This window comes from Salvelinus namaycush, chromosome 12, assembly GCF_016432855.1.
Source record: "Salvelinus namaycush isolate Seneca chromosome 12, SaNama_1.0, whole genome shotgun sequence".
In the NCBI taxonomy this organism is placed as follows: domain Eukaryota; kingdom Metazoa; phylum Chordata; class Actinopteri; order Salmoniformes; family Salmonidae; genus Salvelinus; species Salvelinus namaycush.
In genome coordinates, this window is record NC_052318.1 from 43,919,406 (window position 1) to 43,946,719 (window position 27,314).

The following is a 27,314-nucleotide window of genomic DNA, read 5'->3' on the forward strand; positions in this document are numbered from 1 at the left end:
GGGTCTGTTTCGAAGGATGCATGGCTCTCGACTTGCGTCTCTCCTGAGTCTGTTGCGGCGATGGGACAAGATTGGAACTACCAATTGGGTAGAAAAAGGGGTTAAAATAAATAAATAAAATTAATTTGGGTTTGGCTCATCATCATGAAGAGGAATAACTTTGTTTATTAGTCAGAAATAGCTGCAATGCCATGCTGGAGAGTGGTAACATTCAAATAAATCCCAACCCTTAAACGAAACGTAGGCTGAAAATAATTTGTATGTCATATCATAGGAAAAGACACCACATTCACATGGATTTGCACGAAGTGGCCTAAATATATCATACTTTGACTAAGACAATGACTTATTGACTTAAATCGTTATGCAACATTATGGGTAAGCTTTGGCCATCGTCTTTCAGCTCGAAAAAGTGTATTTTTACTGGTGTGGATGTTTATGATCCAGGACTGTGTCTTTAAGACATTGGCATTTAGTATTATTTTGGACATTTCATCTTCAGATTTCTATCAGTTTTTAAACCTCGCTGGACGCACCAGTTACACCAGTTACACACAAGTTACATAACACAACATCTGCATCAAAAAACTCAAATTTTCAGATTTTTTGCATTGGGTGCTTCTCAATCAACACTTCCGCATCTGCGACATCCCGAAAATCTGTCCTCCCACAAAAACGTCTGAACAGTTTGACCTAGAAACTATTACCACTCTATGGAAAGGGCCAGTGTTGCAAACTCCTCAGTAAGGAAAGTAGCTATTGGCTGTCCTAAAAGTTTCTAGAAGTCGCTAAATGACGTCATCACCTAATTTGCATAATTGGCCATGTGCATGTAATTGTGATGGACGCTGTAGGAGAGAGGAATAACGTCGTGGGAGAGACCAAAAGTGAGTAAAAAACACCCTGAATATGTTTAGAACTACAAATTAACTTTCTTCTGTCGATTCTTTTTTTTTTTTATGTCACAATTCCAACTCTCCTCCTTTATCCGGGCTTGGGACCGGCAAAAGTGACCCAAAAGAGAAACTCTGGCGGAGTTACTTATTTTTTATTTGAATTGTTTTTGTTTTTTTGTTTAGTTTTCTTAATTTGGTTTGGTTTTTAACCTTATGGTCCACTTAGGAGCCTACAACAAGTCACAGTAAAACATGAACATTTTTAACCATAACAGTTTTTACATTTTTTTGTATACAATCTACATTAACAATCTAAATGGACCAAAAAGAGACAATACAAAAAACTGTCAATGGCAATGTGAGAAAATGATGGTAACTAGTCTGGCCCTAATTCAGGTGAATTGTTTTCTTTTCCAGACCCCCCTCCACACACACACACAGGCTGTGCTGGCTCACAGAAAGAGTGGGTCATCATCATTTTGGTCAAGGCTCTCTATGGCAGGTTCAGCAACTGAGGGAGCTGACTTAAATGAGTAAGCAGCTGATGTGCCAAAAAGTTGCAAAACATTATCAGGCATCTGGCATCTGGTGTTCAGTCCATATCGAATGTACAGGATGGAGTTAAGGGTCTACGAGGACGTCCGATTTCTAAGTTTGCTTTTTACCACAGTCATCTGGCTGAATACTCTCTCGACTTCAGCATTCGAGGGTGGTAAGGGCAACCCAGACACAGCAGCAATGGCAAGTTCTTGAAACGGGTTGATATCAGCTGCATCCCTGAACTTCCAAATCTCACTCCAGAAGCCCAGTGTGTTTTTTGTCTCATTCCATTTACTAAGATGGATGGCATGCCATTTCTGGACAATCTTGTCTATCTCTGCAGGGGTGTAGCCAAGGAGCTTGGCTATTTTTATATTTCTCCAGGGCTCTTATTGTGATTTTTTCTTTCACCTTTATTTAACCAGGTAGGCTAGTTGGGAACACGTTCTCATTTGCAACTGCGACCTGGCCAAGATAAAGCAAAGGAGTGAGACATAGACAACAACACAGAGTTACACATTGAGTAAACAAACAAGCCAATAAAACAATAAACAAGTCAATGACACAGTAGAAAAAGAAAGTCTATATACAGTGTGTGCAAAAGGCATGAGGAGATAGGCTATAAATAGGCCATAGGAGCGAATAATTACAATTTAGCAGATTAACACTGGAGTGATAAATGAGCAGATGATGATGTGCAAGTAGATACTGGTGTGCAAAAGAGCAGAAAAGTAAATAAAATAAAAACAGTATGGGGATGAGGTAGGTAGATTGGGTGGGCTATTTACAGATGGACTATGTACAGCTGCAGCGATCGGTTAGCTGCTCAGATAGTTGATGTTTAAAGTGTTTAAATGTTGTCCGGCAGTCTCACCCTCATCTCATTAGTGAGGGAGATGGTGAAGGCTACACATCGCTTTCGGACATTGTTTTCATCCTCAGGCACATGGTGGAGCTCAGCTGCCTTTGACCCAAAAAGGTAACCAAGGTACGGTTTGGGACTGATGTATCCATCTATTGGCCCTTTGAGTACATCAACATTTGCCAGTGGATTCAGCACCCTGCTGCTCACAGACTTGATCAGGCTAACCAAGCTGTCAAGTAGCTTAAGAGGATCTACCTGCTCTCCCTCAAAAGCCTTGATGGCCAACTGTACCTCACCCAGCACTGACTTCACAAAAGTCAGATACAATATGTTTTGAGGATCACTGTACATGGAGTATAAAACCTCAGCCATGTAGCAGTGTTCAATGGACTTGGTGACTGCGAAATGCAGCCATAGCTCCTCCCACTGGTCCAAAATGTGTGAAACCGCGGGTTCAATGGAGAGCCAACGTGTGGCACACACCTTGGTTATCTGTAAAGGTTTCTCCCCACAGTTGATTGTCTCATATATGGCCTTGTAGGCCTCCCTGTGATTTGGAGACACTGAAAACCAGTTATAAGTCTCTCATACCAAGTACTCCACACTACGGGGGATGGTGTCATTGGAAGCATGACTTACAGCAAGCTGCAGAGAGTGGCACACACAGCAAATAAGAACCAGATATTTGAGCCCATGCTCCTCTGAACTGTTTTGGCTACAAATGAATGGGAACGGGGAAATTCTCACGAACATGATGGTGTTCTCTGTTTTGCTCATGGGACTCGTCTGAAGGTAACCAGCACTGGTTTAAAAAGTGAATGGCAGTATGAAGGTAGTTTTGTGCCAACCCCAAAAAAAGGGGTCAAATATTTGTTACAAAAATAAAATAAAAAAACACACACACACACACATATATATATGTATATATGTAACCGATGTGAAATGGCTAGCTAGTTAGCAGGGTGCGCGCTAATAGCGTTTCAATCGGTGACATCACTCGTTCTGAGACCTTGAAGTAGTTGTTCCCCTTGCTCTGCAAGGGCCGCGGCTTTCGTGGCGCGATGGGTAACGATGCTTTGAGGGTGACTGTTGTCGTTGTGTACAGAGGGTCCCTGGTTTGAGTCCAGGTAGGGGTGAGGAGAGGGATGGAAGCTACACTGTTACATACATATATATATATATATATATACACACAGTTGAAGTCGGAAGTTTACATACACCTTAGCCAAATGCATTTAAACTCAGTTTTTCACAATTCCTGACATTTAATCCTAGTAAAAATACCCTGTTTTAGGTCAGTTAGGATCACCACTTTATTTGAAGAATATGAAATGTCAGAATAATAGTAGAGAGAATGATTTATTTCAGCTTTTATTTCTTTCATCACATTCCCAGTGGGTCAGAACTTTACATACACTCAATTAGTATTTGGTAGCATTGCCTTTAAATTGTTTAACTTGGATCAAACGTTTCGGGTAGCCTTCTACAAGCTTCCCACAATAAGTTGGGTGAATTTTGGCCCATTCCTCCTGACAGAGCTGGTGTAACTGAGTCATGTTTGTAGGCCTCCTTGCTCACACACACTTTTTCAGTTCTGCCCACAAATATTATATAGGATTGAGGTCAGGGCTTTGTGATGGCCACTCCAATACCTTGCCTTTGTTGTCCTTAAGCCATTTTGCCACAACTTTGGAAGTATGCTTGGGGTCATTGTCCATTTGGAAGACCCATTTGCGACCAAGCTTCCTGACTGATGTCTTGACAAGTTGCTTCAATATATCCACATAATTTTCTCCCTCATGATGCCATCTATTTTGTGAAGTGCACCAGTCCCTCCTGCAGCAAAGCACCCCAACAACATGATGCTGCCACCCCCGTGCTTCACGGTTGGGATGGTGTTCTTCGGCTTGCAAGCTTCCCCCTTTTTCCTCCAAGCATAACGATGGTCATTATGGCCAAACAGTTCTATTTTTGTTTCATCAGACCAGAGGACATTTCTCCAAAAAGTACGATCTTTGTCCCCATGTGCAGTTGCAAACCGTAGTCTGGCTTTTTTATGCAGGTTTTGGAACCGTGGCTTCTTCTTTGCTGAGCGGCCTTTCAGGTTATGTTGATATAGGACTCGTTTTACTGTGGCTATAGATACTTTCGTACCTGTTTCCTCCAGCATCTTCACAAGGTCCTTTGCTGTTGTTCTGGGATTGATTTGAACTTTTCGCACCAAAGTACATTCCTTTCTAGGAGACAGAATGTGTCTCCTTCCTGAGCGGTATGATGGCTGCGTGTTCCGATGGTGTTTATATTTCCGTACTATTGTTTGTACAGATGAACGTGGTACCTTCAGGCGTTTGGAAATTGCTCCCAAGGATGAACCAGACTTGTGGAGTTCTACAATTTTTTTTCTGAGTCTTGGCTTATTTCTTTTGATTTTCCCATGATGTCAAGCAAAGAGGCAATGAGTATGAAGGTAGGCCTTGAAATACATCCACAGGTACAAATCCAATTGACTCAAATTATGTCAATTAGCCTATCAGAAGCTTCTAAAGCCATGACATCATTTTCTGGAATTTTCAAAGCTGTTTAAAAGCACAGTCAACTTAGTGTATATAAACTTCTGACCCACTGGAATTGTGATACAGTGAAATAATCTGTCTAAACAATTGTTGGAAAAATTACTTATGTCATGCACAAAGTAGATGTCCTAACCGACTTGCCAAAACTATAGTTTGTTAACAAGACATTTGTGGAGTGGTTGAAAAATGAGTTCTAATGACTCCAACCTAAGTGTATGTAAACTTCCGACTTCAACTGTATATATATATATATATATATACACATATACACATTTACACATATACACACGCACACAAATAATATATGTACAGTACCAGTCAAAAGCTTGGACACACTGTCTGTGTTTTTACTATTTTCTACATTGTAGAATAATATTGAAGACATCAAAACTATGAAATAACACATATTGAATCATGTAGTAACCCAAAAAAGTGTTAAACAAATCAAAATAGATGAGATTCTTCAAAGTAGCCCCCCTTTGCCGTGATGACAGCTTTGCACACTCTTGGCATTCTCTCAACCAGCTTTACCTGGAATGCTTTTCCAACGGTCTTGAAGGACTTCCCACATATGCTGAGCACTTGTTGCCTGCTTTTCCTTCACTCTGCAGTCCAACTCATCCCAAACCATCTCAATTGGGTTGAGATCGGGTGATTGTGGAGGCCAGCTCATCTGATGTAGCACTCCATCACTCTCCATCTTGGTCAAATAGCCTTTACACAGCCTGGAAGTGTGTTGGGTCATTGTCCTGTTGAAAAACAAATGATAGTCCCACTAAGCGCAAACCAGATGGTTTGCAGAATGTTGTGGTAGACATGCTGATTAAGTGTGCCTTGAATTCTAAATTAATCACAGACAGTGTCACCAGAAAGGCAACCCCACACCATCACACATCCTCCTCCATGCTTCATGGTGGGAACCACATGCAGAGATCATCCATTCACCTACTCTGCGTCTCACAAAGACACGGCAGTTGGAACCAAAAATCGAACATTGGGACTCATCATACCAAAGGACACATTTCCCCCTGTCTAATGTCCATTTGCTGTATTTCTTGGCCCAAGCAAGTCTCTTCTTCTTATTGGTGTCCTTTAGTAGTGGTTTCGTTGCAGAAATTGGACCATGAAGGCCTGATTCACACAGTCTCCTCTGAACAGTTGATGTTGAGATGTGTCTGTTACTTGAACTCTGTGAAGCATATTTTTGGGCTGCAATCTGAGGTTGGTAACTCTAATGAACTTATCCTCTGCAGCAAAGGTAACTCTGGGTCTTCCTTTCCTGTGGTGGTCCTCATGAGAGCCAGTTTCATCATAGCTCTTGATGGTTTTTGTTACAGCACTTGGAGAAACTTTAAAAGTTCTTGACATTTTCCGGATTCACTGACCTTCATGTCTTAACGTAACAATGGACTGTCGTTTCTCTTTGCTTATTTGACCTGTTCTTGCCATAATATGGACTTGGTCTTTTACCAAATAGGGGTATCTGTATACCACCCCCTACCTTGTCACAACACAACTGATTGGCTCAAACTCATTAAGAAATTCAACAAATTAACAAGGCACACCTGTTAATTGAAATTCATTCCAGGTACTACCTCATGAAGCTGGTTGAGAGAATGCCAAGAGTGTGCAAAGCTGTCATCAAGGAAAAGGGTGGCTACTTTGAAGATGCTCAAATATAAAATATATTTTGATTTGTTTAACACTTGTTTGGTTACTACATGATTCTATATGTGTTATTTCACAGTGTTGACGTCTTCACTATTGTTCTACAATGTAGAAAATAGTACAAATAAAGAAAAACCCTTGAATGAGTTGGTGTCCCCCCCAGTTCCCCACAGTCTTAGACACTTAGATATTTAAGTGGCATAGTGGCCTTCAGATGCAACAATATAGAAATCACACCATACATTATTGTTTGAAGGTTTATTAAATGGTACATCTATCATCTTATGCTAATGACCCATGCACAATGTTTACAATAGTTCAATTTTTTTTATTAACTGCTATGCTGCTTTAGTTAGAAATAAGACAGACACACTACAGTAGGTTTGAACTGTTAAAATGTGTTCTCTATAAACCTGATTTTCTAAATCCCTGGTTGCTTAGTCTTCCAAGTAAAAATCTTGCCTTCTTTTGGTGCATTATTTATCAAAACACAATACAGTTCAAGTGGAACCAGTGACTGACCACTCACATCTGTGCATATACACACACCGAAATAAACTTAATTTGGTCAACACAGCATCCTGCAAGTCATGATAGGTTTTGTCCTTGACTTGTAGCAATCAAAGTCACCAATCTAAGATACAAATGTTACCAGCTCAGAGGTTTCAGACTTTTGAGGGATCATGCATAGCTCATTACTTTGTAGATCAAGGAAGAAAAGATACCACAAAAAACTTGCAATGCATGGGTTGATGGCAATCTGGATTATAATGAGGAACGTTATTGTACATATTCTTTATGTTGACTTTTGAGTTGCAGTACTATTTGACCTGTGTTCAAGTATTATGGCACACATGCTACAAACCCAATCACACAGCATGTTGGAAACATACACTGTGACAACAAGCTTGAGTCTCTTGGGAGTTAATCATGTCCAGGGAGATACGAGCTAGCCTGAGGCATCCACAGCCAGAACTGAAAACTGTAGACTTTTCAGTGGAACAATCTAATTGAATGATCAGTGCATACTAAACTACATTAGGTGGATTCAGAGCAATATGAAACTTTCAATCATTAGAGGAACAATACTGCATAGCAAAGGCAACTTACTGATATGATATTCTACATCTGTATATGTGGGGTCTTTCACTATAAAACAAATCTTTAAGGAGAGGATATCACCAGTCTGTGCTTCTACCCAACTACAGAATAAAAGCTTTTGTTTTCAAATGAGATTTAACTAGCTTAGCTAACTGCTTTAGATCATAACAGGCAGTCAAGAGTCCAATTACTTAATGGGCACTTCCTTTCATTGAGACGTACACACATACACCCACGTTTCAGACACCACACTAACAACTGCTCTAAGCGATACATGGCATGACACAGATATCTATGACTATCATTACGATATTATTTGACAAGTATAGTAAATCTATTAATATTACTGTCACTTAAGTTCCATTGTCCAAGGCTATGAGGACAGATGTAGGAGGTTGAAGGTTAATGGACATTAAAAGGTTGGAGACCAACAAAGGAGGGTCAAAACTACATTCAGAGTGCCTTCTCTCTCTCATCTCAAGAGGTGCAGAGACTTCCATCCTCAATAACATCAGACAACGCAGATCATTTCCCTCTGCTCCTTCCATCATGGCTTGCCAGTCCAGGGTTCTGAAATGAAAAAAGTCATCATAAGATTCTCATGTGTTTGAGAGAAGCTACCCACTGGGCACCAACTGGTTGAATAAACGTTGTTTGAACAAAATTTGTCAACGTATTGTGACTCGGATTCCACGTGGAAAATACATTGGATTGGAAAAAAGTCCTCAACTGTTGTTTTGAGGGTGAAATTTCAACCACAGGATATCATCATGGTAACCAAATTTCAATGTAGACAAACCATGTATAAAATATGATGCATTTGTACCGTTAAAACAATATCAGATCTCCAACGTTATATCCACTATCCGAATATAAACTATAGGCTGGGCAGCACCTCCTACTGGAGAATTGATCTACCTACAGCTACCCTTTGTTCTCCCACCCAGGGCCTATATAGCGTTTGCAAAGTCATCAAAAGCTATGGTCTCAATTCAACCCAGAATTCAACTAAAAATAGACAATATAATAGGCCCAGGGTTTCAAGCTCTGGTTGATTTCAAATGTAATGATATTGAATTGTTTGGTTGACAACACAACCAAATATCAACTTTTAAGGAGAGGTACATTATCTTCTGCTTGGATAGTTCCATCTGCCACTGACTTAGTCTGGCTTCAATTCAATTTTGTCTCCATCACAACCAAAACTAAAAGTTAAAGAATACGTTTTTTTTCTATAATTTGTAGACAAATTGGAATTAAAGCAAGACTAAGTGAGTGGCAGATGGAAGTATCCAAGCAGAAGATAAATCTCCTTCAAATGTTGATATTTGGTTGCATTGACAACCAAACACATTATAACTTTTGAAATACAATAAATAGCCTATTAGCTTGCCTACAAGGTAGCAAATGATATGTTGGATTCACACCTCTAACTCAACCAAAAATAAAGTTATAGAATGGGATTAAGCCAGCGGCTCAGATGTACCTATGGATAGTTCTATCTCCTTTAAAATGTTGATATTTGGTTGCATTGTCAAGCAAACATAATCCACTATTACTTTTATAATACAGTAAATAGTCTAGAGTAAATGCTCTTCTACAAACTAATGTAAAATTCAACCATTAAACAAGTAACAGATCCATGGCCACATTGAGTTTACTGTAACTATAGATGTATTCGTATGTAATCATATAAAGTGTGCTAGTTCAATACAGCATGTATAGGTCATAGCAGGTCTGTGGATATGTTCATAATTGCTGTAACAATCTGCGCAGAATCTCAAACGCCATTGATCACTTGCACGATGTACTTTTAATGTAATCTCAACTGCAATCCAGGTCATTTGGTTCTGCTATTAGATGAAGCACAGTGATAACACAATCTGTTGCATAAATAAACAAAATATCTGACATTGTATTCCCAGTAGAACTTTGCTGTGCTTTTAAATGGTTGAAAGCTTAGTGGTGACACATTGGAAATTCAACTAACTTTTGGCTGTCTTTTTGACTGGGTGAATATAGGTTGTAATCTCATTGATCAACGTCTCAACCAAATATTACCCAATTATCCACTTTGAAATGACGTGATGTGCCCAGCGTGTAGTGCGAGCACTTGAGATGCTAGCTTGAGAGAGGTATTGTGGCAACTTGAGCGGTGTGTATTTTAACATGTGAGCGTAAGATATTATTCTCATTCTCATATGCATTTTTATGTACCTGGCGACGTTTATGTACCTGGCGACTTGTTGTGCTTGTGTGAGGGTGGAGGATGAGCTTGGAATCGGCGCCGGGACTGCAGAGCCCGTCGATCAGGTTCTTGTTGCAGTCTCCTAGGCTGTCCATGTGGGAGAGTTTGGGGTAGGCCACATGGCCCGTCAGGTCCAGCAGATCTTCCAGGGCTCGGGCATTACTCATGGCGTTTTCCTGGACCTCATTGACTGGGGAGAACTCTGGGATGGAGATAAGTTCCTCCTTGGAAACTGGGCTGAGAGGGGAAGAGGGAGCAACATTTGTGAATATCATAATGGTTATTCCATCGATCGAATACTACTATGACCATGTCTGTACATCTATGGGGCATGCTGTCCTTGGGTAATCAAGGGCGGATATGAGGGGAATAATTTATTATGCAAATTGTTAAACACGAAGCCATTTTTACTATCAATATTCCTCAGGGTATGAGGAAAAAGATGTGGTAAAGCTAAGGGTCCAAATAGGATTCTGATGAGACAATATCACTAATACTCTAAGAATAACAAACATAGATGCGGTAAAGAGGTCATTGGAACTCGACCAAAGCAATGGAAATGCCATGGAAACGCGTGGGGGAAAGATCCCGAACGTCCTCATTGCCCCCCAGCTATTGTTTATGTGTATTTCACACTAAGTTGAGGTAAAAATCTGAGTATAATTCTTGTATGGATGTCAACCCCAATACATATTCATGTCATCATCACCAATCAACTCCGTTATGCTTAAAAAACAACCTACTACCACCACTGATTTCTGTATGCTAGCACTCCTAGCAGCTTATACGAACATGTGTTTGCATTTATCAATCACTTCTTCTAAACCTGAAAAGGGACAACTTACAAATGCTTTGCAGCAAAAACAAACGTGTATCCAAATCTGACTTTAGTAACCCCATTGTGGGCCTGTTACAATACATCAATCATGACGGATTTTACAAATATCCACTTTGTTAGATCAGTTTTGTTGACCGTGTGCCAATCCGTCATCCTTCTTCTATCACCCACGGTCTGCTTTCCATTGACCTCTTTCTCGCATGTATAGCTAGGTTTCTGGCATGGTGGGCAAGTGTATGCAAATGTTCATACTAACCAGTATCTCTAGAATTTATTGGTTCCACATCATGCATTCCTGTAGATAGAAATGGCCTTGCTCTGATGGCTTACCTGACCTCCATGGACTGCACCTCATCATACGCCCCACTGCTCTTCACATCCAGAAGCTCCAGGTTGATGAGTGGAGGTGGGGGTTGGCCCACTGGTAGGAGTGCCAGGGACAGTTTGTTGGGCTGCACCCCTTGTCCGATAGTCTGTGTGGTCAACGTCACGTTTACTTGAGTACTCTCCTCGGTTTTGAGCTGAGCAGTGGCTTGGCTGCTCACCTTGGTACCCTCCTGTTTCTTCACCTGTACATTCACTTGTGCATTCTCCTGCTTGATCACGTGGGAAGTGACCTTTCCCTTCACTAAGACATTCTCCTGCTTGATCACGTGGGAAGTGACCTTTCCCTTCACTAAGACATTCTCCTGCTTGATCACGTGGGAAGTGACCTTCCCCTTCACTAAGACACTCTCTTGCTTGAGAGCCTGGGCTGCACCCTGTACATTTACTTGTTGAGCGTCCTGTCCCTTTTCCAAAACATTCTTCAGTGGGGTCACCTGATCAGTGGCTTGCCCCTTCACCAGGGCAGTGTCCTGCTTGTTGACACAGGCAGCGACCTGCCCATTAACCTGAGACTCAACTTTTGGGTTTTCGTGCACATTCACCTGAGCATTAGCTCCAATGTTCATCTTTGAGTTCATCTGCATTTCCCCTGTAGAGAACAGAAATATCACATTGCACAGGACTATTCCCTGAGAAAGAGCACCACATGACCTGGCCAAGGATGGCTTAAATTAAAGAGATGCTAATTATACACAAATCCCATGCCTCCTCTAAAATCATGTCAGCCTATTTAAGCGACCTACTGTATCTTACTGCGACAAAAGCATTGTCACATTAGTTAAGTCCATGGCCCTAACCCTAACCTATATGCACCACTTTGGGAACATTTCATGAGCTACCTTTGCGAGCCAGAGGGGCTTCCAATATCTTGTAGACAGGCAGATTTGCAAATGTCCTCTGTTCTACATCAGCTAACAAAATAAAGAAATGCATATTGGTCCTTCTCTTTAATTGCATTACATTTTCTAAATATATAAAGTTACATGCTGAGGGCTGCATTGTGGCAGGGACAGAGGAGTTATAAATAGCCAAAGACCTTGAATGGATGGCCTTGAATACAATCTAGGATGCAGAGTGAATCTGATCCTCTCCTGAGGACAGGTATTGGAAAAACACTGCTACATCACAGCCATGCAGGAGTCTCCTATATTGATGGAAAAGTACTGGGCTCTCTCACCCACCAGGCTACCCACTGCTGCCACTGGGTGGGACTCCTACATTTATACATTCATAGTGTCTTTCCTGCTGGGGTGAGCAGGCAGGCAGAGTATCAGTGGATGAATGGAGTGGGTCACCTACCTGGTGGTGAGACAGGTTGAGTCTCCACCTGCCCCTCCTCCTGCGTCAATATGGAACACAGATGGAGGCAACATCTATTATTCCACAGCAAATAAGAGGACAATTATGTATAGTATTGTGTGATTAAGACCTGTGGTAATCAGGACGCATAAACCAATGTATCAACAATGATACAATTTAATCATGATAATGATCACAACATAGATATAAAAACAAAAGCTCTTGGGTGGGGGGGTACAAGCCGCAAAGCGTATCCTGTATTGGTATGCAATACCTGACAAGATCACAAAACATCACGTGGGTATTATAGGAGTCAGCAGGTCTCTTTGCTTGAGGCGTGCAGAGCTATGAGAACGGCAGGCATCTCTACAGTACCTTCATCTCTTCCTGGTTCTCATCATTCTTCCTGGTTCTCTTCATTATCTCCTCAATTCTCTGTGGAGATGTAGCAACATACAGACTTTGATATGTACTGAGTGCTGCAGACTGGGTATCAGATATACTGATTAATTCAATAATAATTGAATTTGGAGTCATAAAAACCTTCTTCCTCAGCTGTCTCTCCTCCTCCTCTTGCAGCTTCAGTATCTCTCTCTCCTGATGCTGACGCTCTGCATCCTTCTGAGCCTGAAACTCGCCCTCTTCCTTCTGTATTGATAAAGACGCAGGATTTATGCTTGGAATAATGTAAGACATGTACTGTGCATATACACAACGTTACACACAAACATGCACATACACCAGAGAAACATATCACCATACATAAAGTGACCCCCCCACTGTGACCCCTGACCTCTCTGTCCATCTGGACCTGTAGCTCCTTCTCCCGGACCTCCCTCTGCCGTTTCTCCTCTTCCACTCTCCTCCTGCGGAGGTCCTCCTGTCTGCTCTTCTCCTCCTCCTGCCGTGCCCGCTCCTCTGCCTTTCTCCTCCTCAGCTGCTCCGCCTTCAGACTGAGTGACACAGACAGACATGGTGACTTACATTATACCCTCCCAGTCACAGACACGGACAAGCAGACACCATCTATGCATTATGTACAGGCACACAGAGAGACACGGTGACATGGTGGCACACAGTCTCCTTACCGTTCCTCCTCCTTCTGCTCACAACGTTGTTTCTCCTCCAACTCCTTCTGCACCCTGGCCAGACGCCTACGCTCCGCTAGCAGTCTGGATGCTTCCTCTGCGTTTGTCGTCCCGGCAACTCCTTTCCCTGTTGTTGTCACTGGCGATGGCTCTGTCACAAAGACAACGGCAGACATCAGTGTGCATTGAAACAGGTGCCCTTTTGACAATGCACTGATAGGTGTACTTAAATATTGACATACACAAAAAGATTGGTAAACAGTAGAGTTTCACCTGTGCTCTTATCTGCATTCAGTTCACTGCTGGTGGACTTTGGCATCTTCTTATCTGGGGTGTCTATTTTGGAGGCTTTCTTATCAGAAGTGTCAGTCATAGAGTCCTTTCTTTCAGAAATCTCACCTTTTAAGTTCTTACCGGGGGTCTCAGTTTTGGGAAATCTCTTTTCTGGGGTCTCAGTTTTGGGAAATCTCTTTTCTGGGGTCTCAGTTTTGGCCAGTTTTTTTTCAGGGGTGTCTGCTTGAGAAGACTTCTTAGGGCTCTGGATATCAGACATACTTTTCACAGGGGTTTCTGGCTTGGAGACATTTCTGTCATTGATGTTGTTGTGACTTTTGGCTTCTTCAACATGTCCATCCTCCTTGTTGCCGTTGGTAACCGGGGTGGTGGGTCTGTGCCTGATGGGAGAGGGGTGGTACTGGCGCACAGTGCAGGGAGACTGAGTACGGCTCTTAGGCAGCAACCTACAACCAGAAGGACATTATTATCCTCTGTCATAGTAACTAGGACATACCACACGGATACAGCAGCAGGACAGTGAGTCTTACTTGGGGGTGGCGGGGGAGGCTGCGCGTCTGGTGAACATGGCTGGGGATTCTGCTCTTCTCACGGAGGAGCCTGTCGCTGGGGAGCCAGTCCTTCTCTCTCTGCGTAACCTTTCTTTCTGAAAGCACACACAAGATAATGTGTGTGTTTCCGGATGTAATCATGCCAACATGGCCCTACCAACTGCTAGCAGGGTTCTGCACTGGTTTCTCTCTATTCTATAACCAAGTGGGTAGGTAAGACCAGTCTGACCTTGGGGGTTTGAGGGGTTGAGCGAGATCCTCCTGGTGACTCCTCTGGAGAGCCCTGGAGCCTCCGTCGATCAACCCGGCTTGGCGAGCCCCGGTAGGGTGACCTGTGGGGGCTGCAGGGAGCTGCACAACGACAGGCATCAGAGGTCAGAGGTCAAAATAATAATAATCAAGTGAAGAAGTATTGTAGTCAAAGGAGATACAAAGTAGTAATTCTATGTTTTTGGATCAATACCCACAGTATAGGTATGGAGGACATTAACAATACTATAAATGGTTTAAATCAAATCATACAAACTATTTTGTCTTTCACATGTTTATCTGTGGCAAGTTGGAGTGATGTGTGGCATGGACACACATTTTATTTAACTAGGCAAGCCAGTGAATAACAAATTCTTATTTTACAATGACGGCCTACCCCGGCCAAAACCTCCCCTAACCCAGACCATGCTGGGCATTGTGCACCGCCCTATGGGACTCCCGTTCACAGCCGGTTGTGATACAGCCCGGGATCGAACCAGGGTATGTAGTGACGCCTCTAGCACTGAGACGCAGTGCATTAGACCGCTGCGCCACTCGGGAGCCTAAAATAAATCACAAATATTAAATAAAATTGCATGTGGAAAAGAAAAACATCCACACACGCTGTTGATGCCCAAAACGTTTATGCTAACGCAACATTTTCTCTGCCATATTATCAGAGGTGTAGTAGCGGGTACTCGCACGTAAACTTTGTTTATTTACCTTTTTTATTTTTCTCAGGCATTTACCCACCGGAAAAACGGATTGAAAGTATAGGGAGCGTTACTTTACTCCTTGCGGACGGCGATCTGTGTTTAACCACCTATTTTTTTTTACCACTACATATAAGGCATGCCCAACTAAGCAACACTTTTGCAAGTATCTTAGCAGGTAGGTATTTCTTCTCCTTGTCACACCAAAACATTGTAGACAGCAGTCCCACCAGGAAACACGCATATCTACACCCTCAGACACACGTTCACAAAAGCCAGACCTTGACATAAATAAAGTGGATAAACAAGTGTCTATCTGCAGAACTGCAAACGCTGTCATGCATTCCCTAGTCTCTGCATCACCAATGATGCAAAGTTTCTAGGGGGTATTACCTGTCTGGAAATATTTACTGCCAATGTGCAAAAAAATGATCAGTCCAGATGTATTCTCTAGGTGTTACCTGTGTATCGGTGGCAGGGCAGATGGAGGTCTGCTGCACTGTGGCACCTGGCCATAGAGGAGTGAGTGTGGGTAAGGAGACGGTGGACCATCAGGTTCTCCACAGAGTTCAGGTGACAGCGCTGGGCTGATGGAGGGGTCAGGGGTCAATGGAGATGTTGGGAGGAGGGGACGGAGATGAGGATGACAAACAAAACAACGTATGACCATGAGGGACATGAGACAGATAAATGAAGGTGCAAGAATCACACGGGGAGGAGGAGCGGGCTAAGAATACTAGTTCTAGATTAGTGAGTACAACCGGAGAATGGAAAGGATGTCTGCCTCAAAAATATTTTGACACTGACAATGATAGCTATTAGCAGTGGTGGTGGTGAGTAGCAGATGCAGAAGTCGTAGTGTATAGGGTAGAAGTAGTAGTAGTAGTAGTAGTGGTGATACTACCGAGGAGGAGTAGTAGTAGTAGTAGTGGTGATACTACCGAGGAGTAGTAGTAGTACTAGTGGTGATACTACCGAGGAGGAGTAAGAGTAGTAGTAGTGGTGATACTAGTGAGGAGGAGCAGTAGTAGTAGTAGTAGTGGTGATACTACCGAGGAGGAGTAGTAGTAGTAGTAGTAGTGGTGATACTACCGAGGAGTGGTAGTAGTACTAGTGGTGATACTAACGAGGAGTAGTAGTACTAGTGGTGATACTAACGAGGAGTAGTAGTAGTACTAGTGGTGATACTAACGAGGAGTAGTAGTAGTAGTACTAGTGGTGATACTAACGAGGAGGAGTAGTAGTACTAGTGGTGATACTACGACGAGGAGTAGTAGTAGTTCTAGCGGTGATACTAACGAGGAGTAGTAGTAGTTCTAGCAGTGATACTAACGAGGAGTAGTAGTAGTACTAGTGGTGATACTACGAGGAGTAGTAGTAGTACTAGTGGTGATACTACGAGGAGTAGTAGTAGTTCTAGCAGTGATACTAACGAGGAGTAGTAGTAGTAGTACTAGTGGTGATACTAACGAGGAGTAGTAGTAGTAGTAGTACTAGTGGTGATACTAGCGAGGAGTAGTAGTAGTAGTAGTAGTAGTGGTGATACTAACGAGGAGTAGTAGTACTAGTGGTGATACTACGAGGAGTAGTAGTAGTTCTAGCAGTGATACTAACGAGGAGTAATAGTAGTAGTACTAACGAGGAGTAATAGTAGTTCTAGCAGTGATACTAACGAGGAGTAGTAGTAGTAGTACTAATGGTGGTACTAGCGAGGAGCAGTAGTAGTAGTAGTAGTGGTGATACTAACGAGGAGTAGTAGTACTAGTGGTGATACTACGAGGAGTAGTAGTAGTACTAGTGGTGATACTACGAGGAGTAGTAGTAGTACTAGTGGTGATACTACGAGGAGTAGTAGTAGTACTAGTGGTGATACTACGAGGAGTAGTAGTAGTACTAGTGGTGATACTACGAGGAGTAGTAGTAGTACTAGTGGTGATAATACGAGGAGGAGTAGTAGTAGTAGTACTAGTGGTGATACTACAGAGGAGTAGTTGTACTAGTGGTGATTATACGAGGAGTAGTAGTAGTACTAGTGGTGATACTAACGAGAAGTAGTAGTAGTAGTACTAGCGGTGATACTAACGAGGAGTAGTAGTAGTACTAGTGGTGATACTAACGAGGAGGAGTAGAAGTAGTAGTAGTACTAGTGGTGATACTAGAGAGGAGTAGTAGTAGTACTAGTGGTAATACTACAGAGGAGTAGTAGCAGTAGTAGTACTAGTGGTGATACTACAGAGTAGTAGTAGTAGTAATAGTAGTAGCGCTGATACTAACGAGTAGTAGTAGTAGTAGTAGTTCTAGTGGTGATACTAACGAGGAGTAGTAGTAGTAGTAGTACTAGTGGTGATACTACGAGGAGTAGTAGTAGTTCTAGCAGTGATACTAACGAGGAGTAGTAGTAGTAGTACTAGTGGTGATACTAACGAGGAGTAGTAGTAGTAGTAGTACTAGTGGTGATACTACGAGGAGTAGTAGTAGTACTAGTGGTGATACTATGAGGAGTAGAAGTAGTACTAGTGGTGATACTACGAGGAGAATAACTAGTACTAGTGGTGATACTACGAGGAGTAGTAGTAGTACTAGTGGTGATACTACGAGGAGTAGTAGTACTAGTGGTGATAATACGAGGAGTAGTATTAGCAGTAGTAGTACTAGTGGTGATACTACAGAGGAGTAGTAGTACTAGTGGTGATAATACGAGGAGTAGTAGTAGTACTAGTGGTAATACTAACGAGTAGTAGTAGTAGTAGTAGCGGTGATACTAACGAGGAGTAGTAGTAGTACTAGTGGTGATACTAACGAGGAGGATTATTAGTAGTAGTAGTACTAGTGGTGATACTACAGAATAGTAGTAGTAGTAATAGTAGTAGCGGTGATACTAACGAGTAGTAGTAGTAGTACTAATGGTGATACTACCGAGGAGTAGTAGTAGTAGTAGCGGTTCTAGTTGTGATACTAACGAGGAGTAGTAGTAGTAGTACTAGTGGTGATACTAACAAGGAGTAGTAGTAGTACTAGTGGTGATACTAGCGAGGAGTAGTAGTAGTACTAGTGGTGATACTACGAGGAGTAGTAGTAGTTCTAGCGGTGATACTAACGAGGAGTAGTAGAAGTAGTACTAGTGGTGATACTACGAGGAGTAGTAGTAGTTCTAGCAGTGATACTAACGAGGAGTAGTAGTAGTACTAGTGGTGATACTACAAGGAGTAGTAGTAGTTCTAGCAGTGATACTAACGAGTAGTAGTAGTAGTAGTAGTAGTACTAGTGGTGATACTAACGAGGAGTAGTAGTACTAGTGGTGATACTACGAGGAGTAGTAGTAGTACTAGTGGTGATACTACGAGGAGTAGTAGTAGTACTAGTGGTGATACTACGAGGAGTAGTACTAGTGGTGATACTACGAGGAGTAGTAGTAGTACTAGTGGTGATACTACGAGGAGTAGTAGTAGTACTAGTGGTGATACTACGAGGAGTAGTAGTAGTACTAGTGGTGATACTACGAGGAGTAGTAGTAGTACTAGTGGTGATACTACGAGGAGTAGTAGTAGTACTAGTGGTGATACTACAGAGGAGTAGTAGTAGTACTAGTGGTGATACTAACGGGTAGTAGTAGTACTAGCGGTGATACTAACGAGGAGTAATAGTAGTACTAGTGGTGATACTAACGAGGAGTAGTAGTAGTAGTACTAGTGGTGATACTAACGAGGAGGAGTAGTAGTAGTAGTAGTACTAGTGGTGATACTAGAGAGGAGTAGTAGTAGTACTAGTGGTGATACAACAGAGGAGTAGTAGCAGTAGTGGTGACACTAACGAGGAGTAGTAGTAGTAGTAGTACTAGCGAGGAGTAGTAGAGGTAGTACTAGTGGTGATACTATGAGGAGGAGTAGTAGTACTAGTGGTGATACTAACGAGTAGTAGTAGTAGTACTAGTGGTGATAGTACGAGGAGTAGTAGTAGTAGTACTAGTGGTGATACTACGAGGAGTAGTAGTAGTAGTACTAGCGAGGAGTAGTAGTACTAGTGGTGATACTAACGAGGAGCAGTAGTAGTACTAGTGGTGATACTAACGAGGAGTAGTAGTAGTAGTAGTAGTAGTGGTGATACTAACGAGGAGTAGTAGTAGTAGTACTAGTGGTGATACTAACGGGGAGTAGTAGTACTAGTGGTGATAATACGAGGAGTAGTAGTAGTAGTAGTACTATTGGTGATACTAGTGGTGATACTAGTGGAAGGAGTAGTAGTACTTTATCAAATTGGAGGGCTACCTGTTCCTGTGCATATTGAATGCAAATACTGCTCATCACTTCATTATTATTGGGTTGTTTTCACTCATGGGGATGGGATGGGCTCTCTGAAATAAAAAAAATAACACTAAGTATTTGGATGGGTGATATAGAGGTTGGTAAGATGTATGAAAGCACTGAGAATGTCCAACCTCAACCAGAGTGTTTTGACTGAGTGACATATGCCTTCAACAAGGAGGGAGAGGAGGTTTCAAACAATGAAAAGGAGGAAGTGAAGTGGTGTACATGTCCCCTGTTCCTTGGTTCTTTGTGTACTGTCAATTCCCCAGTGCCTGTCATTTCCTAATGGATATCTTCTTCCCTCTGTATCCCAAAACCCTACATCTCTATTGTCATCCCAATGCTTGCTCTTTTTCTCGAACCGGGATCGACTTGGAAGTACCAAAATAGAACTAAGACATCAAGATACCCAAGCTGAGCGCACGCGCGCGCACACACACACACACACACACACACACACACACACACACACACACACACACACACACACACACACACACACACACACACACACACACACGTCAAAAATGTATAAAAAGCCGCAATTACACAATGTCAATGTGCACTTTGTACAATAGTACTTGTACAAGGTACATAATTGACTTTTCACACATCCTCATGCTTTCTGATTCAGCTGTTGCACATGCATTCTGGGAAATATACATAAAACCTTTGAGTTGGCATGACATCTCCCCTCAAGCCAAACTGCCATGAGAGCAGTGGTCATTGTGGGGTGGAGAGAAGGAGGGGGCAGGGGATTGGTGGACCGAACGAGAGGGGTTCATAACATTACCGGATTCGCTGGCAGCAGGAAGGGGGGCGGCGAGTTCATGGGGAAAGGTGGAGGCAAGGAGAGGGGCATTCTCACAGTCACCTATAGGCAGCAGGCGGAGCAGAGCAGAGAGAGCATAGCGTTATGATCAGAGCAGCCACTTGTGTCTTTACCTGATGACCCCCTGATACACCTCTGCACCCAGCAGGGCGCTCCTGTAGACAACTGGGGAGGTAAACCCATGCAGCAAGGCTGGAGGCAATGAGCAGGCCAGGGAGAAAGGCTCTCTCTCTCACATACACACCTTTGTCCTCCATATATCCCTCTATGACCCAATCCAAATCACACATAAAGTACATAAGTCATAAACATATTCAGAAAACTGTATGAAAATCAGCGTCTAGGTTTTGAACATGTTTTTGTATCTCAGTCCTCCATCCCCCACATCCATCATAATCCTGAAAATGCAACAAACTCCCAGTGCCCCAGGATAGAAGCCATCAATAATGCCATGAAGCAGTAACCAGTATGTTGTCAATTTTAAAACTGTCTGGTTTGCTCCCCTCAGGGTTGACTGGACTGATGACTATTTCCATGGTTTACGACAAGTCTGGGACAGGCTGACAGAGACACCACTGTCTGACCTTGAGTCTCGATTAGAAGGGTAGAGGAGCCATCAGCTAGCAGCAGCTTCCCCCCAAAATACCTATCATGTGTTAGTATATCTGATGGACTACTTGTGTGATTTGTATCTGACAGAGAGCAACACCAAATTTGTATCCCATGGGTTAATTTGTATCCCATGCCAAATTGAATTGGCCTAGAACATGTATTGCGGTCCCTTCCAAAAGTCCCTCCCTCCATGCCTTGCACCATTCCTCCTTCCAGTCACAGCTTCATCATTCACACCTCATTGCACCCTCATCTCCAGCTCCCCGTTGTGGACTCACCCTGTGCTCCTCCAGGTCCGCCCCATGTCCAGCGTTTGGGCCTCTGCTCCAGTTGCAGGCTGCGTTCCAGGGAGCGTTTCATCAGAGCCTCCAGCCGCTCCTGCTTGTGCCGTTCCAGGACCGGGAAGACAAGGGACTCTGTCACTGAGCTGCTCCCCTGGCCACACAAGGACCAGGCTAGTCGCTCCATAACCACAACCTCTCCTCTGACACAGCACAGTACAGTCTTAACAGAGCAGGCAGATACAGACCGCAGCTGCTTGGGACTCCACCCCTCCGATCATACACCCAAGCAGACACAAAGAGACACTCTGACACATTCATTCTCGCGGCAGCAACAGTATTGACAGGTTGGAAAATAGCTCCCCTTTCCTTTATCTGATACCCCCCCCCTTTATTTTTCTGGTTGCCTGTTCTACTCAGACTTCCCTGAGTAAAATATCTTCCTTCCAAGCTAGTTAACCCTTCCCCACCCACAGTGTTGCCATGGTACACAGCCCAACAGAGCAGGACACAAAGCCATCTGGTGGGTGATCAACCATTGCCAACATCTCTCCATTTAAATGTGCTCCATCTTTTCCTCCTATCTACATCCCTGCTCTTCCTTTTTATTTATTCCTATCAAACACATAAAAGATGTGGACATGTATCGGCAAATGGAACTACACACACAGATGGAGCCAGCACAATAACAAAATGTATTAATCCGAATGACCAAGCACGGGTGAAAAAGTTTTTTACAAATAAATCTTAAATGAGTACCACAGAAAATAAAATATGACATTAGCCACACCCCACAGGCTCCTCCTGCATTTCTATTGGTCTAAAATGACATCGTCCAGAGTATATAATCCACTTAACGAGAACACACACATAGATAATCAATCTGTGTGAGATTGATGGCCAAGACAAATGCTGTGTCATCCAAAACATGTCACAAAAATCCTCATCGTGCATACATTTACGAGAGCAGACAAAAATGACAAATCATTATTAAGTCTTTCTTGAAAGGGTAAACGGTGAGATCAATGTAGGCTACAAATCCTAACAATAAATGGCCTTAGAAAGTGGCAGTGTGTGACATGGTTTAAAAAGACAGCTCTGTGGATAACTTTGTGCTCAGCAGATAGCTTGGGACCCATCGAGGAATTGAGGGCAATGACAAAGCAGGATTAGGATCCGATTAAGCAAATGGAATGACATAGATATTCATTAAAGAGTCTGAGGTTCCTAAGATTTACATATAGACCAACACCAGCATTCCCAGAAGCCAGTGTTGACTGGTGTGCAGGGTGGGAAAGACTAATCTAGAAGGGGAGGGTCAGGTTGCAAATCCTATCTAATATCTGATTGGGAGGCAACGTTAAGTACAGAGCATATTGTAATTAATGAACCACAGGATTTTTGTAAATTAAAGAGCATATGTCCCTGCTTATCTTTTAGAATAGGCTGTTGCTGTACTTGCCCACACACAATCAAAAACAGTACATCCAAACGGTACAATAAACATACAAACTTTTTACTGAAACTGAACTGGAGGTGAAAAAGCTGTCTGAGTGTGAGGACAGAGGGTGACTACATCATGCACTGGAGACAAAGGAATCTGAATATAGATGTAGTGCAGGTTCCCCAACTGGCGGCCCGCGGGATGAATTTGGCCCATGGGTGATCTTATTTGGCCCCCCAAGTTTACTGAGGAAAAAATATATAATAATATTTATATATATATATATATAGTAAATCTGTTCCCAGAGACCTGATCGTATACAAATGCATGCAAGTTTTGAAATTATTCTAATATTATATCGGTTTGGGCATCTTGCGGTCAATTTTCAGTCTACAAATTATTTCTAATAATGTTCCAGCCCCCTGACTGTCCACTTAAGATATATTTTCTTCTGCATCTGACTCTAGTTGATGATCCCTAATGTAGTGGCTAAGTGGTGAGTCTGACCTTCTCCTCCTCCAGCCTCTGCCTCCTCTTTTCCTCCACAGCAGCTCTGCGGAGCTCCTCTCTCTGTCTCTGCTCCTCCAGCTTCCTCCAGCGCTCCTCCACCGTACGCTCATACTGCAGCTGAGCCCGCCGCTCTTTCTCCCTGATCGCCTGCTCTCGCACCGCTGGAAACACCAACCAACACATTCAGATTACGACCCTCTAAAACACCATTATAACAACCCACAACAATTCCAGAGCTTAGCTTCCTTAAACTGCACATTTACTGGCTGCCCGTTCTGTAGGGCAAAATTATAGAGCATTTTTGCTAACCTGCTACAATACAAATATTGGTTTCAATAAGAAGTGATTTCCATCAGTCTCAATACTTGAAAGAAAATGTCAGGAACATCACTTACCTAGACCTTTATCTCTCTCCTCACGTCTCTCTTTGGCTAAACGCATCCTGTCATCTGTCCTCAGATACCCTTCTACGTCTGAGAGAATGGGATATAAAGATCAACACAGATAGAGAAACAGACAAGCTAGACAGAAACAGAGCAAGGAGAGACATTCCAAAGAGATAGTGAGGGAGAGATGTGTTTATAGAGAGGACCCAGTGAGGGAGATGTGTGTATAGAGAGGACCCAGTGAGGGAGAGATGTGTTTATAGAGAGCCCAGGACGCAGTGAGCCCAGGACCCAGAGAGGGGGAGATATGTTTATAGAGAGGACCAAGTGAGGGAGAGAGGTGTTTATAGAGAGGACCCAGTGAGGGAGGGATGTGTAGGGGAGCTAACAACCACAGTGGGGGTGGGACTTACACTGTTTACCTGCATGATTGTTAGTGGTGTTGCCTGGCAGAAGTAAAGTGGAGGGGAGCCCATTGAGCTGGGGCCTCTTCTCTGTGACCGAGGGTGGGCTCAGCACCTCATCTGATATAGGAGAGACAACAGTCCCCACAGTTTATCAGCAGAGGAAGGCAGTGCTGTACATAGCACTGAACTGCAGTACTACTTTGAGACTGCAGAGGGAGACAGTGACATGCTTTTTGTTCAGTGAAAGTAATGTTCAGAGGGTAAAATGATCAGCCAGGGCAGTAGATAATGTAAAAGGTTGGATTGCCAAGCAATCCAAGGATGGACTGTGTATGTGCTATGTTTTACGGTGTCCCAGCAAAAAATCTATTTAAAATGCAATCAGTTGTTAATCAGTTGTATGATAATTACTAAAGCAAAAAGATCTTGCCTTTGCCAGAAATGGCACTCTAAAATATGATTTTAGGCCAGTTCATATTATAAACATCTAATTGTCTAATCTAATGTGTTGTGGTCACTGTAGGAATCTTGAAAAACATCTTCTTGGGAAAAAAAGTGTCTTATAGTAATCCTTAAAATTATAAAATGACTCAACAATGACTCCCCTTGACACTCAAGTATCAAAGAATTCCACTCCACCCAATTCTGCCATGATAAATTGTGATTGTTGTAATTATGGAAAGTAATTCTATGAAGTACCTTTCCAATTCAGATAAGCGCCAAAGAAAATCCTTTTAAAATGTTAAGAGTGTGGGTGAGCCATCGGTATCTTACTGTGTTTCGCAGCTAGGCTCCCTGGATAAAGTGCCACACAGGCTGGGGACCCATGGCCGTTGCTTTGGGATCTCTTCTCTGCAACTGATGGTTGAGTCAATCCTTCGGCGGGAGAAAGAAGCAAACACATGAAGAAGAAAAAAATAGAAGACAGGTAAATAAGTCTTGGATAGATGGCAGCCAGGCCATTGATTTACTCTGGACTAGATTAAACACAGCAGCCATAATCTGGCCCTGTTACTTCTGCATCACTCACCAAAATCTAATACAGCTCCCAGTCAAGGAGCGACCCATCAAATCACAACATTGGGTTGCACACTGCATATGTTAATATAATTTATTCTTGGAAACTAGGAACTAGCCTAGGAAGTGAGGGGTCCTTTCCCAGACCCAGAGTAAGCCTATTAATTAAAAAGCACTTTTGATTGGGACTCTCCATATCGTGCTTTTAGAGTAGGCTATAGACTTATACGGCCAGGACCGGCCGTACAGGTAGGCTACTAACAACTGTCACATGTCTTTAACCATTGATGAAAGGTCTGTGATGTTGTGTGCTGGTGAGAATCCATGTTTAATGCCCCTCTTTATGCAGATGCAGCTATATGCTTTTGATCATCCCTAAATTCAAGGCTGCATTCTGGGCTTTTTGAGTACAAATCACACTTTTTTGCTCACATTGGTACCAACCAAGTTAATTACAGTTGTGTTCTTATTTCTATTCGTTTGTTCCATTTCTTATTTTAAATTCAGTTTAGTTTCAGACCTGATATGCTAGTTTGTTATTTAGTTTTAGTTTTTTGGGATGTCACTTCTTGCAACTGTGGAGCAGTAATACTTAAGCGATTAATAAGGTGATGGTCAGGTCATAGGTCAGGTTTAAATGATAAAGTAAATCTCAATGTGACTTGGATTTAAAGGGAATAGCGTCGAGACTGGCGCCAAAAGAAATAGGGTGGAAACTCTCTCACCCATGTTAACATCGATCTACTGCTTTTTAACCTTAGTAGTACATGTAAGAAGAATCAAATAAGATCTAAACGATTTACCTAGACAATTTACTGTTAAAAAAAAATGTTTTTACTGTAATCGTAATGAATGCATAAATGAATGGATGCATAAAATTCATTGAGGGGAGATGGGATTTGTATTTCACAGTATATTACTGCAATGACATGGGATTGGTGCAAGTAGGTTGGCTACTATAGGTAATGTGTTTACATGTTACAGAATATCAATGAATATTGTGTTTTATATCACATACACTTCCAGAGTCTTAACAAAGGCTTCCAAACTGGCAGCACCGGAAGGGCAAAATAATAACTTTATTTTATCTTCATTTAACTAGGCAAGTCAGTTAAGAACAAATTCTTATTTACAATGACGGCCTACTCCAGCCAAACCCCGATGACGCTGGGCCAATTGTGCGCCACCCTACCACATACCAGTTAAATTGGTATGGTTTAAAAAGTTTAAGGTTTTCGGCACGCCAAGAATCAGGTATTCTACTGTATTCTGTGGGATGGAATAACGGTACCATTCAAAATACAGCAATTACTTCCCCGTTCACCATTACTTCCAAAAATGTACCATAATTTACAGTATGCTGCGATAAAACTTTTCACAGTATTTTACTGTTGATAATACTCCAAAATACAATATGAATTACAGTTGTTACAGTGTAGTGATAGTGACGCACAAGCCAGATCTATTTGAAACATCGCCATCTCCTGGCCGCATTTACCCACCAGATTCAGTAGCTTGAACCCCCCTCCCCCAAAATAGAAAAACAACAGCTAAAAAAATAAAACCAAAACATTTTCATTATGGTTTTTATTTTAGTTCGTTTTGGAGTTAAAGATACGTTTTAGTATAGTTTTAGTTTTTCAAACGGGTTTATTAATTATTTTATTTCAGTTTACTAAATCGTTTTTTCATGATTGGTTTTCGTTTTAGTTTCCATTTTAGTTTACTATAATAACTTTGGTACCAGCGACAGAAAAACATCCTTGGACACCGACATCTAGGTTATGCGGGTTAATATAGATCAAAACATATAAATACGCGTAATGTAGCCTGTGACAGAGCCAATCAATTTGGCAATTAAAAAGGTGCGTGTTGTCCTTTTGCATCTTGATGATTTAACAACTAGGCTATTCAGCTTTTATTTAGACAGCTGGCCATAAAAGCAAACGATACAAATTGCCTCGGCTAGGCTTGGTTATAGCCTATGCTAGAGGATGAAGTGAAATGCACAATTTGAGGATGCAGAAATGTCATAGCAAAAAAATATCAAGAGAAACATTGGATATTGTCAACAATAGACCGTTCGTCTTTTACCCAGTTTACCTGTTAAGGCACCACTGGATACTGCATTGACTGCCGTCTCTGCCATCTTCGTAGTCACCGGCGGATGCCACCAAACGTATGTATGAAATGTCGTAAACACCCCGCAGC

General features: G+C 42.3%; 1 protein-coding gene across 1 annotated transcript; it reads right to left on the reverse strand.

The window, feature by feature from the left end:
• Positions 1 to 2,886: 2,886 nt before the first annotated feature.
• Positions 2,887 to 27,252, reverse strand: LOC120057580 (MAP7 domain-containing protein 2-like). The gene is made up of 18 exons (XM_039006158.1): positions 27,207 to 27,252; positions 24,102 to 24,203; positions 23,689 to 23,766; positions 23,291 to 23,454; positions 21,337 to 21,436; positions 20,403 to 20,488; positions 15,772 to 15,892; positions 14,578 to 14,699; positions 14,328 to 14,443; positions 13,777 to 14,243; positions 13,504 to 13,654; positions 13,209 to 13,368; positions 12,959 to 13,063; positions 12,791 to 12,850; positions 12,416 to 12,455; positions 11,060 to 11,705; positions 9,879 to 10,128; positions 2,887 to 2,946 (listed from the first exon to the last, which is right to left on the reverse strand). The coding sequence occupies exons 1-18, from the start codon at positions 27,250 to 27,252 to the stop codon at positions 2,887 to 2,889; spliced, it is 2,874 nt and encodes a 957-aa protein (XP_038862086.1).
• Positions 27,253 to 27,314: the final 62 nt, after the last annotated feature.